Consider the following 18,729-nt stretch of genomic DNA (forward strand, 5'->3'; position numbering starts at 1 on the left):
TACGTGGCTAGTAGGGACTTTGCTCTTCTCTGTAAGCACTGGCCTTTAGTAAATTCGTGTGATTCATAAACACAGCAATACGGTCTCCCAAAGGGATGGTTGTTAGGTCCCTTCCGTACCATCTCGTGTCAAGGAAGACTGACTGTGCTTTCAGGATTTTCTTGTAAATTGGGTTTTTATGATAATTACCTGGCTGTGAGTCTCACTACCTTTATTTCTTTGTAGGTTATCTTACAAGAAGCCTTCTAATCTATGTTCCAACTCTGTGTCCTGTGATGCTAGATTCTCCAAAGAAGTGAATCATAGTTAACTTGAATAATAGAATTTGGTGAATAAAAGGTGTTTCTTCACTGGTGCCACTAAATCCTTTTTTCCAAACTTATAACTGACATACTTTTCTCTTGAAAGCACATCTTTTTTTTTTTTTAATTTTATTTTTTTGAAAGCACATCTCTTTTAAAATAATGACCAAGGCAGAGTTTCCTTTGAAGAAGCTCATGAATGGAGGTTCCATAGCCAATGGATTAATAAGAAAACATTGCATTTCCTAGGATAATCGGTAGCTTGTCAGGAATGGCAACACCCAAACCTGTTTTAGATATTAGATTTCTGTCACAAAGAGGAAGGGGATTTAACCACTTTTCTCTACTTACTGTCTCTCTGGTGTTTTCATTGAACATTTGGTCTGTGATGACACCTTAGCTGGGTCTCATATTAGAAAAATTTGATTCTGCTGAACTGTTGTAGGAATTTGTAGGAACTATTGCATTAGGAGGGGCCACTTCCAAAATATACAGTAAATATAAATAAACATGCACGGCTTCATTTTCAAGGAACATGTACTAACCCAGATGTCTTTCAACCAGGCCCTGATAGCCTTTTACACATCTTGAAAAGAAAATGGTGGAAGTACATCCTGCTGGGCCTAGCAGACGTGGAAGCGAATTACCTGATTGTCAAAGCGTACCAGTACACAACTCTCACCAGCGTCCAGGTGAGAGGGCGTTCTCGACCAATTTGGCTTGTATAGTTTTAAGAGAAGAATCTGAACTCGTATGCATGAACCTCATTTTGTGGCGAACCTGTTCACTCGAAGAAAACCTAAACACAGGTGGTTGCTATCTGTTTTCAGAGGAGCATATGTGCTAGTGAGTAAGCAGCTGGGAATTAGGGAACATGTACATGAGTTAATGAGTTCCCAAACTGCAAATGCTGTAGCATATTAGAACAGTGTCTTCCCAAATAAGCATAAATATTTAGTTGGCAACCGATGCTGTGATGTTGACGAGAGCTCTGTATACGTTGCTCACACATGGCATATAAAGTGGCTGTACATTTGTGCTATGGAAAAGTGGGAGGTTTGCAAGTAGGTATTCAAACAAAGGAGCGACTGGAAGGAATCTGCTAGACATCTTGGGTAGAGATGGTAGCCAAAGGCAAAGCTTATATCCTTATTCATTTATTACGTTTTTGCTTGATTGAAAGAAATAGGTTCCTATATAGCAGGATTTTTCAGCCGGTGGAGTTGAGTGAGACCCATTCAGTTGCCTTTTTTAAAATTGAATTTATTGGGTGTCTGTGAATCTAATGAACAGAATAAAGTGGCAAAGAAAATAAAAACAGAGGCATGGAGACATGGAACAGACTGACTGCTGTCAGAGAGGAGGAGGATGGGGGGCTGGATGAAAGAAGGTGAAGGGATTAAGCAAAAAAACATATGGGAAAGGGAGTGGGAGTAGGTAGAGGTGAGCAAAGGGGGCTTAAATGGGGATGGAAAGGGACTTTGCTTTGGGTGATGGGTGCACGATGCAGTTGTTGTAATGTTAGGAAACTATGGGAAGTATCGTAACACTGAGTCACCAGTACTAACAACAAAATGTTTTATAAATGGAGGTGAAAGTGAGATAGACGCCATTGCCAGGTTTAGACTTCACCGTTTAATGAATTTATAACTTTCTGATGCATTGTTCTTCTCACTGTGTAAAACAGAGATGTTTATTTGATCTCCAAATTTTAGGAATGTTGACAAATTGAAGTGAGATTAGACTTACTTCATTTGGAAAACATAAGGACAGATGGAAACTCAGTATTTTTCCAATGTGAATATACATTAAGTGCTATTATTACCAGAATGCATTTTATTAAATGCTCGCTTTTCTGTCACATGGTGCTAAGCACGGTCTATAGCAGACCTCTTGGTTTTTGACTGGCATGAGCTTCAAAGTCCCGATAGGAAATATTTGTTGTCAGACATTATAGGAGGTACATGGAAAAACCCAGAATTTCATAAAAATTAAAACCGGAAGTTAGTTTCCTAGAGGGTGAAGTTCATCACAAATAGTATTAACTGTGCTTTAAACAACGGGCAGGGAGAATGTAGAAAATAGCATTTTCTAGTCACATCTACCCTCATAATCTCACACATAATTCAATTAATTGACTACAATTTCCAGAAACTTTGATCTCTGACTAATAATAATTAGAAGATTTGAATTGGTGCAAGGTCTAAACACAAAGGTGTGTTAAAACACTTGCACTGGGGTTTTTGTGACTGAAGGTCATGCCTTACCAGTATACTACCCAAAATGTCTTGTAGCCTCTTAGAAAAACCTAAGCATTTGGTTGTCAAAAGTTACGTACTTAGGGCTCCAGCAAGGAGTATATTTTTATTTTCTTTATTTTTTCCCCCATCACCATTTATTTATTTTTTATTTTTTTAAAATATATTTTTATTGTTTTCAAAGAGGAAGGGAGAAGGAGAGAGAGAAACATCAATGATGAAAGACAATCATTGATTGGCCGCTTTTTGCACGCCTCACACTGGGGATTGAGCCTGCAACCCTGGCATGTGCCCTGACCGGGAATCGAACCCTGACCTTCTGGTTCGTAGATTGATGATCAACCACTGAACCACACTGGCAGGGCTAACTCAATGTTATACTTATGCCTTCCCTGCCCCTCATGATCTTACTTAGTACCGTGCTTACTATGGCTGCACAATAATTTATAAAAATTAAAATAGGGGGACTCTCTTAGAATTGAAAGCATCAGAGTCACCAAGAATACATTTTGAAAAGGAGGTTCAATGTAGATAAATAGCTGGATGTGATAGATATAAGATAAGAAATCCTGGAGTTTTGGAGTTGGGAGAGATTTGTGAGGAGATCATTTGTTCTGGCCTCTTCATGTCCTATTTTGGTTTAGAGGTTGACTGGTTGTAACTCACACAGTTGGTTGGGGGTCCGGGGAGTCTGGAACTCTTACCATGACCTAGGCAGTTCCCTTTATGTGGCCACTGATTGCCCACTAAAATTGTTAAAAATAGAGCAAATTTAAGTTTGATTTTAACATAAGATTCAAGGACAGGGAATCTCCTGTGAGAATTTTTAGAGCGACTTTTTCTTTTTTGCTTAAGGAATGTAGTACTTGAGACTTTAAGTCATTACAGCCAGATCCTGCTGTGTCTTCTGGGACAGGCTATTATCATTTGCATCGTTTGAGGCTTTGTTATTCAGGCAGGCTCGATAAAGCACTTAGGAGATTAGAGTTCTGCAGCTGGAATAAATAACAAGGCAAGGCGCCCATTCCTGCACAGGCATCTGACTCCAGGAATGACACTGCAGTGAAAGATGATGAGCTAGCAACTGTGGGCAGGATCTAACAGGCTGCTGCTGGAGACTTAGGGGCCTGCCTTGTCCCAGGTTAGAAAGACATAGAGAAAATCCAGGACAAGGTTAAAAACAAGAAGATATGCAAAAAACAGCAGATTGAAGAATGTTATAAGGACTATCTTTTATCCTTGAATTTTCGAAATTTGTGAAGAACTGAGTGAATGAAATCTCTATTTTTTCCTTGATCTTACAAGTAATTTTGGATTTGCTATCATTTTGTCACTCTTAATCCCCCTGCTTTTCAGACTGGCAATAGTAGGGTGTAGCAAATATTTTCTGGACCCAGGATCAACAGGTGATGACAAGCAAGAGTATTTGCTCTGAGCAGGTGTTTGTCTGACAAAGTGGGGTTGGACTCTGTCAGGGAGATGGTGTCTTCTTGCTTTCTCATAATAACCAGTACTTTTCCGTAGCTCTTACTCCAACGGCAGAAATATCTGGCTGTGTGATTATTTATGCCATGTCTGTCTAGCCCTGTGTATGCTACTGAGGGCAGGACTGGGGGGTCTCTTTTTCTCTACATTCCAGCTCCTCTCAGTGTTTTCCATGCTGAAATATTTGTTGACTGAGTGAATGGGGACATGCAGGTAGGAAAGTTTGCTTATTGAGTATAACACAGGAGGGAGTGTAGAGGTAATTTGCACAGGCTCTTGGGCAGAATTCCTGAACTGAGCAACTATCTCCCAGACTTTTGTTTGTTTGTTAATCCTCACATGAGGGTATTTTTTCCATTGATTTTTAGAGAGAGGGGAGGAAAGGGAGGGAGGGGAGATAGAAATACAGGGAAACATCGATCTGAGAGAAACACATTGATTGGTTGCCTCCCATACATGCCCCGACCAACCCACCAGGGACTAGGGATTGAACCCTCAACACAGGTAGGTACCCTTGACTGGGAATTGCACCTGCAACCCTTTGGTCCATAGGCCGATGTCGTAACCACAGAGCTGGCCAGGGATATATCTCTTTGACTTTTATTTATTTATTTATTTATTTATTTATTTATTATTACTAGAGGCCCAGTGCACAAAAATTTGTGCACTCGGGAGGGTCCCTCAGCCCAGCCTGTGCCCTCTCGCAGTCTGGGACCCCTTAGGGGGATGACCTCCTGCTGGCAGTCAGACATCCCTCTGGCAGCCCAGGAGCCCTCGGGAGCTGTCCACTTGCCAGCGGGGAGCAGGCCTAAGCTGCAGTCGGACATCCTTAGTGCTGCTGAGGAGGTGGGAGAGGCTCCCACCACCACTGCTGTACTGGCAGCCGGCAACCTGTCTTGTGGCTGAGCAGAACTCCCCCTGTGGGAGCACAATGACCACCAGGGGCAACTCCTGCATTAAGCATCTGCCCCCTGGAGGTCAGTGTGTGTCATAGTGACCAGTGATTCCCAGTCGCTCTGCTGTTAGGGTCAATTTTCATATTACCCTTTTATTATATAGGATAGAGGCCTGGTGCATGGGTGGAGGCCAGCTGGTTTGCCCTGAAAGGTGTCCCAGATCAGGGTGGGGGTCCGGCTGGGGTGCCTGGCCAGCCTGGGTGAGGGGCTGAGGGCCGTTTTCAAACTGGCCACACCCCCTTCAGGGTGGGGGTCTCCACTGGGATGCCTGGCCAGCCTGGGTGAGTGGCTGATGGCTGTTTGCAGGCTGGCCAAGCCCCCCAGCAGGGACCCTCATCCCATCAGGGTGTGGCCATCATGTGTGAGGGGCTGATGGCTGTTTGCAGGCTGGCCAACCCCCCAGCGGGGACCCTCACCCCATGAGGGTATGGCCATCCTGGGTGAAGGGCTGATGTCTGTTTGCAGGCTGGCCACAGCCCCCAGCCACCCAGGCTCCCAGTGGAGGTTGGCTGGAAGCAGGTTTCTGGGATTTATTTAGCTTCTATATTTGAAACTTTGTTGCCTTTTGCAGAGGCCACAGCTGGCCAGAGCAGGCAGGAAGTTTGGCTTCCTCCATCGCCGGAGCAACCAAGCCTCCTGCTTGCTCCAGCTCGTGGCTGCTGGCCGCCATCTTGGTTGGGTTAATTTGCATATAGTTGCTCTAATTGGCTGGTGGGCGTGGCTTGGGCATAGCAAAGGTATGGTCAATTAGTGTCTTTGTCTTTTATTAGTGTAGATTATTATTATTATTTTTAAATGGTATTATGGGAGACAGAACTCAAAGGGCACTATATATTGTATTTTCTTTCCTTCCTTTCTTTTGTAAATACATTTTTATTGATTTCAGAGAGGAAGGGAGAGGGAGAGAGTGATAGAATCATCAATGATGAGAGAGAATCATCGATCGACTGCCTCCTGCATTCCCCACACTGGGGATCGAACCTGCAACCTGGGTATGTGCCCTGACTGGGAATCAAACTGTGATCTCCTGGTTCATAGTCAATACTCAACCACTGAGCCATGCCAGCCGAGCATAAATGCTAACTTTTATTATTACTTAATCACCTACCTCTTGGCTAATGAGAGGTGTTTTAAGCTGTCTGTTTCTCCTTCCATGCAGCTTTTGGATTGCTTTGGAATTCCCGTGTTGATGGCTCTCTCCTGGTTCATCCTTTATGCAAGATACAAAGTGATCCATTTCGTTGCCGTGGCTATCTGTCTGCTGGGCGTAGGAACTATGGTTGGTGCAGACATATTAGCAAAGAGGAGCGACAATTCAGGTAAGACTATGACTTCTTTCTGGTTCAGTCCCAGAGAAAAGTTTTGCTTAGGTTTTCACTTTTATTTTTTAAACACACAGTACAATGGAAACATGCCCTGGTTCACTATCTTTTCAATTTTATCTTCAGATTTACTTGCTTCTGGTATAGTGACCATTTCCACAAAGCACTCTTTATGCTCCCACCTGCCCACAGTTCTTGTTCCTTTTTGTCACACTGGTTTTGTTTCATTTCATGAAATAAATTTCTTTATATATTTGCAACCTTCTTTTGGTCCATACATTTGGATTAGTTATTAGAAATATACTGTAGATTCTTTTTTTAAAAAAAATCAAATAGAGACTTTGTGTCTACTCTGTTGATGAAAATACTTTGATATCCTTTGGGTCAAGGTTCAGACAATTGATGGTGTAAATCTCAATAAGGTCTATGAGTTCATCCAACCTACAAGTGACTTCAATATCTCCATTAAGAGAGAAATGACCTTGTTTACCTACCTTCCTTCTTTATCCTTTTAAATTAATTCCCTTCAATAGATTCCATTAATTTCTCATGTCATAGAATGATTTTCTGAGACCTTACATTAAGGCATATACCACTGTCTTCCAGTCTGTTAGTCTCTTGAGCAGTCACGATATGAAAAATCATAGCAGAATTGTGCCAGAAAGAAAGAAGATCAAGAGTCTTTAGACATCTAGAAATCAGGGTTTCTCCTTCCTTAAAATCTTAATCTTAAGTGAACACTAGCCACATAAACTCCTAGGAGCAAGCTAAAGAGGTTTTCCTATTGATAATTGTTCCTTTTTGTGGCTTGTCTTTCTGTAGGCAGCGATGTACTGATTGGTGACATCTTCGTCCTTGTTGGGGCTTCCCTCTATGCCATTTCTAATGTGTGTGAAGAGTACATCGTGAAGAAGCTGAGCAGGCAGGAGTTTCTAGGAATGCTGGGCTTATTTGGAACAATCATCAGTGGCATACAGCTGTAAGTCTAAAATATTCCTTAAAAATAAAATAAGCAAATATGTCATAGGTTATTACTTCCCAACTACTAATAGTCATTGTTTACTTGGCCCAAACTCACATTTAAAATCAGTAACTTGCTATAATGAACAACATAAACCGATGAACAAAAATAGAACCAGAGACATAGAAGTATCGAACAGACTGTCCAACCTATGAGGAGATCAACCAAAGGACTTATAGGCATGCATATGAGCCTAACCAATGGACTCAGACAGTAGGAGGGTGAGGGCATGTGCTTGGGGATGGGAGCGGCTGGGGAGAAAAAGGAGACTCATGTAATACTTTAAACAATAAAGAATTTAAATTTAAAAAATAAAATAAAACCAGTAACTTGCTACCTATATATTAGAGGATTTTTGAAATGTTAAGAATTATGTCTCATTTTCTTATACATGTGGTAGAGGCAGTACCAATAAAGAGTCTCTTTATCAATTATTTCCAGAAAATATTAACTTCCTATCCAAAGGGAAAACACAATGTCATATTTTTCTCCTATAGCTGACTACTACTGAAGAGTGCTTTAAGACAGTCAGATATGTTTATGGATCTTTTTGGTTTTATTCTTTGTCATTTAAAAGAATATTTTTATTGATTTCAGAGAGAAAGGGAGAGGGAGAAGGAGAGGGAGAGGGGGAGAGAGAGAGAGAGAGAGAGAGAGAGAGAGAGAGAGAGAGAGAGAAACATCAATGATGAGAGAGAATCATTGATCGACTGTCTCCTGCATGCCCCACATTGGGGATCAAGTCTGCAACTCGGGCATATGTCCTGACCGGGAATCGGACCGTGACCTCCTGGTTCATAGGTCGACACTCAACCACTGAGCCACGCCGGCTGGGCTCTTCTTTGTCATTTTTTTATAAAAAAGATAGTTATTTTATACTTTAAGAAAAATTCAAAAGTCAACATAATTCCTCACCTTATTTGAAGTATAGCAACTAAGTGCTTATACAATAGTGAAAACTAGTGTGTGCACCTCTCTGTGACCTCTTGTTTTAACCTTAGATTGCTTATGGAATATAAGAATATTGCCAGCATTCATTGGGACTGGAAAATTGGTATGTATATAAATGATCATTCTTTTTAGTCAGTATCCTTTCCTCTGACAAAGACACACATCAAGAAGTAAATACTTCATTTTAATAATATTTAGGCATTTTTTGTAAAATCACAGAGTAATTCAATACCCAGGATAGTGATTTGCATTGAGTTTTCTCTGAGAACTTGTAAATGAACCTCCATAGAAGTTAATTTTTAATCTTTACCTTCAGGAATAGCCTTTCTTTACCAGGAATTCTGAACAAGAGAGACCTTTGTCACATGAGCTTTCAATGACTAGATCTGTATCTTCAGTCTTCAGACTTTTTGTGAAGGTTGCCTGCTTGATCATTCAACACCCTGTTGGATTTTTTATTTTTATTGATTTCAGAGAGGAAGGGAGAAGGAGAGAGATAGAAACATCAATGATGAGAGAGAACCATTGATCAGCTGCCTCCCGGAGGCCCCCCACTGGGGATCAAGCCTACAACCCAGGCATGTGCCCTTGAGCGGAATTGAACCTGGGACCCTTCAGTCTGTAGGCTGATGCTCTATCCGCTGAGCCAAACTAGCCAGGGCCCCTGTTGGATTTTTGAAGTCCTTTATCTACATCACATCTTGCTGTTCTTTTCTTTCTTTCTTTTTTTTTTTTTTTTTGAGGGTGTTGTGCGTATCATTTGCAAGGCTGTTATTAACAAGGGGCTTTGTAGATAGTGTTATAGGACCAGCAATTTTAAATGGCTGCCAGGCCTTAAGCACGTTGACTTCTGATTTCTTCCATGTTTTCACAGCCCTGCTGTTCGTGGCATTTGCCCTCTGTATGTTCTGCCTGTACAGCTTCATGCCACTGGTGATTAAAGTTACCAGTGCCACCTCAGTGAACCTGGGCATCCTGACATCTGACCTCTACAGCCTTTTCTTTGGGCTCTTTCTCTTTGGCTATACGGTAAGTAAACAGAAACCAGGTTCACATAAGAACACTTTGTTTCATCCAAAAGAAGTAGTAAGTTTTTTTACGACTTTAGACCCAAAAGTAAAACCTTCTTACCCTCTTGGCAAAAATGTCATTGCACAGTCCTCACTCCCTTTGTTACTGCTTCCAAGTTGGAAAATTGGCCCAAATAAGAATTGTTTTTCTAGGTTTTTCTAAAAGGTGAAATGCAATGAATTTCCTCTTCGGTATGGCCCATAACACCATTGCATGGAAATGCTAACGCATGTCGCCTGGTGATAAGCAAGGAATCCCAGAGCCACTGTTGACTCTGAGAGACCATCTCAGGTTGGGCATCCTGAGCTTTCCCCCTCCAGATTTATTGAGACATAATTGACAAGTGTATGAATTTAAGGTTTACAACATGTTGATTTGATACCCTTACATATTGCAAAGCCCTACTACACAGATAGAGTCTGTGGTACCCGGTGGAAGGGAAGGAGGTCATTGTATTATCATGCATGCAGTGATGGTAATTTTATATCTGGAAGGGAGCTTAAAGGTAATTCAATTTAGTGGGTTTTTCAGACTTTTTCTGTCTCCAAAGCCTCACAGCATTTCGAGGTGTAACCTGCTCCCAGTAGGAACAGCTCTTGTGACATGTAGTAATTCTCAAAAAGAGTGGGGTGGGAGGGAGTGGATCAGTGTCTTCAAGGGAAACAGGAGAGCAAAGATAGTATCTCCAGAGAATTTGCTTCACCTTCCCTCGAAAATTACAGAATGAATGATTTTATTTTAGAAGTGAAGAAACAAAGGCTTATCAGTCTTATAGTGCAGTCTTCTATTGACTGCACTTTTTTCTCTATTGTAATTAATAAGACGTGCATCTCAAGCTTATGTATTTATCAAGGTAAAGTCTCATGCATTAGAAAGAACCAAATAGGGAGATTTTTTTTTTCTGTACTTCACAGCTAATTTAAAAACTCTTTGGACAGCAGTTCTCATACTTTTTGATATCAGGATCCTTTTAAAATGCTTAAAAATTATGAACTGCAGCTCACTTACTTCTATATTTATCATATTAGAATTTAAAACTGAGAAACTTAAACAATATTTATTAACTCATTAAGAAAATAAAAAACATATGTTAGCATAAAACATTTTAAAAAAAACCTTAATTGCCCAAAATAAAAAAAAAATTAGTAAAAATGGTATTGATTTACATTAAAAAAAATCTCTTTAATGTGTGGCTTAATGGAAAATAGCTGGAATTCCACATCTGGTTCTTCATTTTGCCTTGTGATATCACATGTCATGTAGTCTCTGGAACATTCCATTGTGCACTTCTAAGAGAATGAAGGTGAAAAAGGCAAATAGCATGTTGGTATAATTATAAAAAGAGTTTTGACCTGACAGACTTTGACCTTCAAGAGTCTTTGGACCACATTTTGAGAACTGCTGCCTTAGAGATCCGTCTTTCCTTGCATGCCTTCAGTGAATGCTTCTGGACCTGTTTGCTGTCTTTGCAACAAATAGTTAGGGTGAACAAATAGTTGGGATGTTGGCCGTCAACTGGTAATTTTAGTTTCGGCAGGGAATAGCAACTGCATTTCTTAGTCTTTGTACAATTTTGTATCCAGGCAGAAATCTTTGGCACTGATTTTACACTATGCCTAGGAATTGGCTATGAACTCACACTGCTTAGTTCAGTGGATTCTCAGAAATTTCTACTTAAGGAGTGTAAACTATTTTGCCTTGCCAGGTACACGTGACAGGAATCAGCTGTTATCTTTGCAAACTTGCTGGTTAAGGTATTCCTGAACTAAGACTAAAAGAGTATTTTTAGTTTTTTTTTTTTGTTTTTTTTTTAGTAGCAGCATTAAACAGTAAAAAATTTTCAAAGTGAATCAGTGACCCTGACAGGCTTAGATTTCTTTTCCTGTGTGAGTGAGTTGTTCTGTGGTGCTGAGCTTGCATTTCACAGAGCCACCACTAGAAGACGATGGTTTTTCTATTCTTCAGGTCAAGGCCAGTTGTTGGCTACCGTGCCCAAAGAAAGCTGGAGTTCAACAGTGTAACTAATGGCTCTGCTCACCCGTGCTTTTTTTTTTTTTAATTTTATTTTATTGTTTAAAGTATTACAAATAGTAGTACATATGTCTCCTTTTTTTCCCCCATTGACCTTCCCCCAGCCTCTCCTACCCTTGGGCACGTGCCCTTACCCACCCCCCCCCCCCCCCCCGCCCCCTTCCCGTGTCTTGTGTCCATTGGTTATGCTTATATGCATGCATTCAAGTCCTTTGGTTGATCTCTTACCCCCACCCCCACAACACTCCCTAGCCTTCTCTCTGTAAACATACTGATTTAGCTTTAGTAGTTTAACTTTAACTGTCCCTCATAAGTAAAATAATGTTCAAGGAGGAAGTAAGGTTAAAGAAATAAAAGCTTAGAGGTAAAAGTACCCTTGTCACTACCAAACTGTTGGAAGCTCCCTTAATGTAAATATTTGCTCTTTAACTGCTCTAACTGTAATATGTGTAAGTCCTTCTATGTGCCATTTTCCCCCCCCGGTCATGTGACTTTAAACTATTCTCAAAATTGGAGACCACAAATTGTAAATTCCTTTCTGGCTGTTTTGCTTTTTGTTTCCTTGACTCTGCATGCCTAGCAGTTCACTCTTGAATCAGATCAGATTTCATCGCTCTTGGTCAAAGGTCATTTCAAGACAGAGCAAAGAGCGGGTCTTCTGTGATTTTCAGAGTCAGTTACAGAGGTGGAAAACCAAACATGAAGAAGCAAAAGAAGAGCATAAAGAAGATACCTACCATTTTAAAAATAGTTTTTAAAGACAGAATCGTAAGTCCAGTGTACCTCCAATTATTAAAATTGTAGTATCTAAATTAACTGGCTCTGACTTTTTGAAAGACAGTTGAAGAAGAGGTTTAAAATTTTCTGCACTTGTCTGTGTCAGACTCTGCCTCCTTTGGAATTGATCTTGAGTAAATACCTAGAGTGTCTAATTCAGGAGACTTACCTCATTTCTTCTCAGTCTCTCCCTTCTAATAAAGGTGCCTTGATTTAATCACCTGTCTTCTTAAGAAGGACAAGATGATTTTTCTTCTAAATATTTAAAACTACCAAACCAAACAAGACATGTTTTGAATAACATATGTAGGTTTTCCCTCAGTAACTGAACATTTTATAGGAGAGCATGATTAACTTTCATAATACCAACCTAAAAAGTTCAGGGTACTCTAAATAGCTTTCACTTTTTCTTCCTCTAATCTTCTCTGGATCTTTCCCTCCAACCCCCAATAAACATTATTAAACACCAGCTATGTATAGGGTACTGGGCTGCATAGTAGATCCAAGAATTAAAGGCAATGGTAGGAAATGAGTTGGGTTGCTCAGCTTGACATTCACACTGGCTTTGCATCACCACTGGATCCCGTGAAGGCTTTTCTGCCCCAGGGAGGGCTGTGGCTCTTCCATTCCTTAAGCCAGTGATGGTGAACCTATGACACACGTGTCAGAGGTGACACGCAAACTCATTTTTTTGGTTGATTTTTCTTTGTTAAATGGCATTTAAATATATAAAATAAATATCAAAAATATAAATCTTTGTTTTACTATGGTTGCAAAGATCAAAAAATTCCTATATGTGACACGGCACCAGAGTTAAGTTAGGGCTTTTCAAAATGCTGACCCACCGAGCTCAAAAGGTTTGCCATCACTGCCTTAAGCAGTTCTAACGGTTCAGGGTTAAGAGGTAATTGAGCATCACCCTTGAGCCAATGGTGACCCACGGAAGCCCCCAGCTGGAGATGACCAGAATCTACCCAATACTCATTCCAAAATCTATTTAGTTTTTTCTTCTACCTTTGAGAGTGTATCTTGCTTTTTCTCCTGTCTCTCATCTTTCTCTTCTCCTTTCCCAACCCACTCTGTTTTGTTACTGTTTTTCTTTGTTATCTCCCGAGTAGAACTGTTTTTATTGGGCACACTATGGAATCTAAGCTAATTTAAAAATATTTATTGGCTTGACTAAAGTAGCACCCCCTATTTTTAATTTACAGTCAGGTTAGCAGGGCCACTTATAAATTGTGTTTGCTTGTTCCAAAGAAAAAAACACGATCCTGGGCATTTAATTACACATTCATTATGCTGCATAGTTTCCCTAATTTTTATTACATCCTTCTTGGCCAGTCTTTCCTTATTCTCTTTCTGTGTTTTATTTTTCATGCTGTTAAAAACGCGAATTTCCTTACACTTGAACTTTTGTATGGATCCTTAATTAAAATAAAAACAAATATGCAGAGTACTTATTATCAATTTAATTAATTTATTTTTGTTCATCTTCACCCGAGGATATTTTTTCCATTGAATTTTTAGAGAGAGTGGGAAGGAGGTAGGTAAGTGGGGGAGAGAGAGAAGGAGAGAGAGAAACATCGATGTGAGAGAGACACAGCGATTTGTTGCCTCCCGCATGCCCCCCCCCCTCCCCCACTGGGGCCAGGGATCGAACCTGCAACCTAGGTACATGCCCTTGACCGGGAATCGAACCCACAACCTTTTTTGATGTACAGGATGGTGCTTCAACCAAGTTAGCACCCGGCCAGGACTGTGCACCCACATTTTATCTGAGATCCTGTGCTCCTCTGTTTCATACCAATATTGTAAGCTGTGCTTTGGGTCTGAATTGGGCTCTCTCATGGTATCCACTCACCTTTCATTCTCTTCATTAAGTGGGACTGCGGCCAGGTTGTCACAGAAAAAGGCAGAAGTTCCATTTCCTAGAGCTGTAGGTAGCCAGGAGGCTGATGTGCCAGGGGACGTTGTCAGAGACCCAGCGTTTACCAGCACACACACACACACACACACACACACACACACACACTCTCTCTCTCTCTCTCTCTCTCTCTCTCTTTCACACACACACACTCTCTCACACACACACACACTCACCCACACTCACACACACGAGGGTTTTGGCAAAAGGCAGCTGCAAAGCTGTGTGTGTGAGGGAGCATAATCCTCAGCTGTTCTTCTCTCCTAGTTTTCGGGGCTCTACATCCTGTCTTTCGCCGTCATCATGGTGGGCTTTATTCTGTACTGCTCCACCCCCACGCGCACGGCAGAGCCGGCCGAGAGCAGCGTGCCCCCCGTCACCAGCATCGGCATCGACAACCTGGGCCTGAAGCTGGAGGAGAACCTCCCGGAGACCCACTCCGCATTCCTGTAGCTGGAGAAGAAGGGGCGCCGTCCCCCCGAGGCCTCCTGGGAAACGGGGAGCTGCCACTGGGACAAAGCAGAGCCCGCTGACTGCCGAGTGGAAACCTGGGAAATGATCAGACTGAGAGCAAACACTCGGAGCATCGGATTGGATCCACCGGTTAGATTTTACAAAGGGATGTCCCACAAGTAGAAATACCAAGATGAAGCAGAAGCCAAGGCGAGGACTGTGTTTCTGTGTGTGAGGGCCAACACTGTTAGTGTCAGGAGACAGGGTGTGGGCCCCATTCTGGGGTCTGGGAGGCACAGGTGGGCGAGCAGGATGGGGCAGAACCCACACATGAGCCAGCCTCAGAACAGGGCTGTCGAGGCTGGGCTGGTGGGCAGGAGTAGGGGCGGCCCAGGGCAGTTTGGGAGTGGGTTTCCTCTCGGTTTTGTCCTTCTGAGGCAGCCATTGTCCACAAGCCCCAGCTGAGGTCTGGGGACTGCTTGCACACGGCAGGAAAGTGGGTGGGGCAGCACCGGAGAATCCTGAGACACAGTGAGTGCCACAGAAGCTTTGGAGTGGAGTGCCGTAAACCTAGGGACCCTCTCTTCTTGGTTAAAGAGGATGCTACCCCACTTCTTACAACTATTTACGCTCCGTGAGATTTTTATGATCCTTCTTCAATGAAAGTGTTCATAGGCAGCATCATTATGATACCAACTACCAGTGTGCAACTTTACAGAGACTGCATGCAAGCTTTTTTTGGATAAAAATATAATAAAAGAAATTGAGGATAAGTGTTCATATTATTAAAAGATTTCTGATTTCATGGAAATACACCCGCTGTGGGTTTTTTTGATTAACCAGTTTCCCTTGTTGGTTTTATTTCATTTAAAAAAATATTTTTATTGATTTCAGAGAGGAAAGGAGAGGGAGAGAGAGACAGAAACATCAATGATGAAAGAGTATCATTGATTGGTCGCCCCCTGCACATCCCACACTAGGGATTGAGCCCGCAACCCGGGCATGTGCCCTGATGGGGCATCGAACCGTGACCTCTTGGTTCTTAGGTCGATCCTCAACCACTGAGCCATGCCGGCCGAGCTCCCTCATTGATTTTAAATGTCATAATATACTCAAGATTTCTTCACATCCAGCTTTTCAGAATCATGTCTTCTGTAAGGTAAAATAAACCTATCTCTTTGGAGCTAGGATGGGATGAAAGGAAATTCAGAGTGAGCTCACAGATAATTTGCTGGAATAAGTATTTTAAAATTATTTTAATTTCTTTTTTAGAGTGAAATATCTCTCATTCTCTGAAGCCTGTTAAAACTGATGTTTGGTTTTCACCTCCTACCAATAGCAACTGTCAATAACTGAAAAAAAGTTGTGTTAAAATGTTGGGCACTTTGGGGATACAATACTTTCAGTTTGTACACACTGATTATTTCTTAAAATACCTCACTTAAGAATAAACCTGTGTGTATAAAGGGATGGTGATGACTCAGGGGCTCTCCGGTGACAACATCCCAGATGTCTGCCTGGCGGAGCTCCAATGTCATCTCTTCTATGGAGCCTCTCCCAGGCCCGCCGGGCGGGGGCTCCTCGGCGCTTGTTGGGATCCTCCTCGTAGCTCCTGCTGAAGTGCTTGCTGGGTACCTGCCCCTCCTCACCACAGGTTGAGCTCTTCCAGGTCAAACACAGACTTTTTTCATCTTTCTGGTCCCACGGTTCTCTCATGCGTTCTGTGTTTATTAAATGAACTTTGTCTCTGGTGCCAGATCAGAACATTTAAAGGGAAATAGACCTAAAGGAAGGCCTTATATGCAGGTACATGTCGGTAGTGAGTTATTCTACCCCGCTCTGCTCTTTCCATCATCCCCCTTCATACTAGTGTACGCTCCCTCCGGAGCTGGGCAAAGTAGTTCCACTCCGGGTGTCCTGAGTTAAAACTCAGAACTCAGTGTACACTGCAAATCACATTCAGCAGCTAAACAACAGGGACTGTGAGCCTGTGCATCCCGTTTAAATAAGTGTGTGGAGACTGGGAGTTGGCTGAGCCAGCCTGGGCAACGTGGTCTTCAACATCTGGCTTATACGCACGCTTTTGAAACTCAGCACGTTCTTACGTGGAGAACCTCCTGTAAGTTCTTTTCAGCCCATTAGGACAGTATTCAGTTTTCAAGAATTTTGTAGCTATCGATGCCATTAAAGAAGCCCGCTGAATAGTATAATAGTTGCTAGATTGTTCCCTAGTGTTGTAGAGAGGTAATAAATTGTGTAACTGGACTGCGGTAACACTGAGAAGAGAGGGCTTGGCTGCTGCCATTTTCGCTACTCGCATTTTGAAGCGAGGTTCTCTTTTGTGGACAGGTAGCGAACACTTCTCACCTTTCTGATACCAGCATCTCAGAGAATTGGTATGTCTGATCAGTGGTGTTTCCAGCAGGTTGCACTTTAACAAATATACCAAAGACCCATGACAAAAAATAATCTCTCATTTTATGGAGCCAAGATAATGTCCTGTTAAATCAGTGGTTCTCAACCTTCTGGCCCTTTAAATACAGTTCCTCATGTTGTGACCCAACCATAAAATTATTTTCGTTGCTACTTCATAACTGTAATGTTGCCACTGTTATGAATCGTAATGTAAGTATCTGATATGCAGGATGGTCTTAGGCGACCCCTGTGAAAGGGTCGTTCGACCGCCAAAGGGGTCGCGACCCACAGGTTGAGAACCGCTGTGTTAAATCAAAGTGTTTTGGTTTAAAAGAGGGTGTTAGGATGACTGCCCTCAGCAGGGATCACCCTTGATGAACAGATGAAGAATGAAATCTCCAGAGAAGTGGAAACATTCTTGCGGGCTGCATGGTTATTGGGTTGACAGGGCCAGCCTGACAAGGTTGAGCCGGGCTGAGGCAGGGAGGTGGGCATCGAGAAAAGAAAGAACGACAGGAAAGCAGGATCGGGAGGACTCCAGTTCTCGAAGAACTGAAGCGAGTTTATTAGCTATACAACCTTATTTATACATAACACACTGAATAGGAGGTCTGTCAAGAGGAATGTATTCTTTGTTCCTCTTTATCTCTAAGAGAGAGACACAGCAGAAGGACAAGTTCTCAGTACAGCATATCTCAGTAAATAGATACAGACTTCTTGGTAAGCCATGAAAGGCTGTTCTCATTCTACTGATAATCGCCATCCAAACAAGTCTGGGAAAACTGTGTGGGTAAGGGTCCCAGCCTTGCTAGCCCCTTCAGGTGCAAGGACCTTGCCAGCTTACAAAAGGCTCCAAACATTGGGTAAGGGGAAAACGAAATCCAGGATTCCTTTCAGCATGACTAGCAGCTTACAGTTCGCCACTGCTTCTCTGAAACAGTGGACTCCAAGGGGGCCGTGGTTCTTGTGGACTGCTGAGCCCGCGAATGTGAGTGCATCTCTCGTGAGAGGAATTGGGTAGATTTTCGTGTGAAAACTAGCTTGATGGTGCCATTTTCTCTGCAGCTCTGGAGCCTGCCCTCTTAAGAAGCTGCCCACATTCATCTCTGTGAGGTCTTATGTATGCCAAGGCACGATTCCCTTTTCTGTCATTATGGGATGTACCATTTTCATCCACATTTAATCACTTAGTATCTGGACGTATCCTCAGCCCTCATAAGATGTCAATAAATCATGGAAATTCGGCAGATAGCCACTTAGCTGATTAAAAGGCAAGAGATTTATGAGGAAATTAGGTAATGCTGAACATGCAGCTCTCCCACAGTCTGATGCAGGGTGTCTTGAGAAGCCTGGTGATGAAGACGAGGTGTATCCAGGGAGATGAAGCCTTTTCAGAACACCACGATTATACTTATAGGACTGAATGTCCCTAAATTTCTTCTCCCAATGCTTTCATCATGCACTTTATCCCTTGGCTTAAATATTGCCCTCTTTCAGCAATTGTAATTTAAAGTGTAGATACCTTTGGGGAAGGAAATTTAGATCGAAAAGGGGAGAGCAGTGATATCAATAAAACCATAAACCATTTGAGCAATTATTGGCTTCAACTGAGCACGACAAGCCTTCAGATGGTGCCCTATCATCACCATTCATTCAACTATTAGTATTCAAGGCCTGCTCAGTGCGGAGGCCGGATTTCCTACACAAGCTGTGATGTACAGGACTTGCAGTGCTGGTAGCTAGAGTGTCCATGTGGAATCCCA

General features: G+C 42.2%; 1 protein-coding gene across 1 annotated transcript in view; it reads left to right on the forward strand.

Moving 5' to 3' along the window:
* The window catches only part of SLC35F2 (solute carrier family 35 member F2), a 45,993-nt gene extending 30,631 nt beyond the window's left edge, over nucleotides 1-15,362 (forward strand). Inside the window, exons 3-8 of the mRNA XM_070426930.1 lie at nucleotides 867-994; nucleotides 6,161-6,320; nucleotides 7,146-7,302; nucleotides 8,346-8,398; nucleotides 9,170-9,324; nucleotides 14,366-15,362. Of these exons, the coding sequence (XP_070283031.1) occupies nucleotides 867-994; nucleotides 6,161-6,320; nucleotides 7,146-7,302; nucleotides 8,346-8,398; nucleotides 9,170-9,324; nucleotides 14,366-14,551 (839 nt within the window). The 3' untranslated portion in view covers nucleotides 14,552-15,362. The remainder of the gene's footprint in view (nucleotides 1-866; nucleotides 995-6,160; nucleotides 6,321-7,145; nucleotides 7,303-8,345; nucleotides 8,399-9,169; nucleotides 9,325-14,365) is intronic.
* The last annotated feature ends 3,367 nt before the right edge of the window (nucleotides 15,363-18,729 follow it).

This window comes from Myotis yumanensis, unplaced genomic scaffold, assembly GCF_028538775.1.
Source record: "Myotis yumanensis isolate MYYU_CA2020_CCGP unplaced genomic scaffold, mMyoYum1.0.hap1 SCAF_10, whole genome shotgun sequence".
Lineage (NCBI taxonomy): Eukaryota > Metazoa > Chordata > Mammalia > Chiroptera > Vespertilionidae > Myotis > Myotis yumanensis.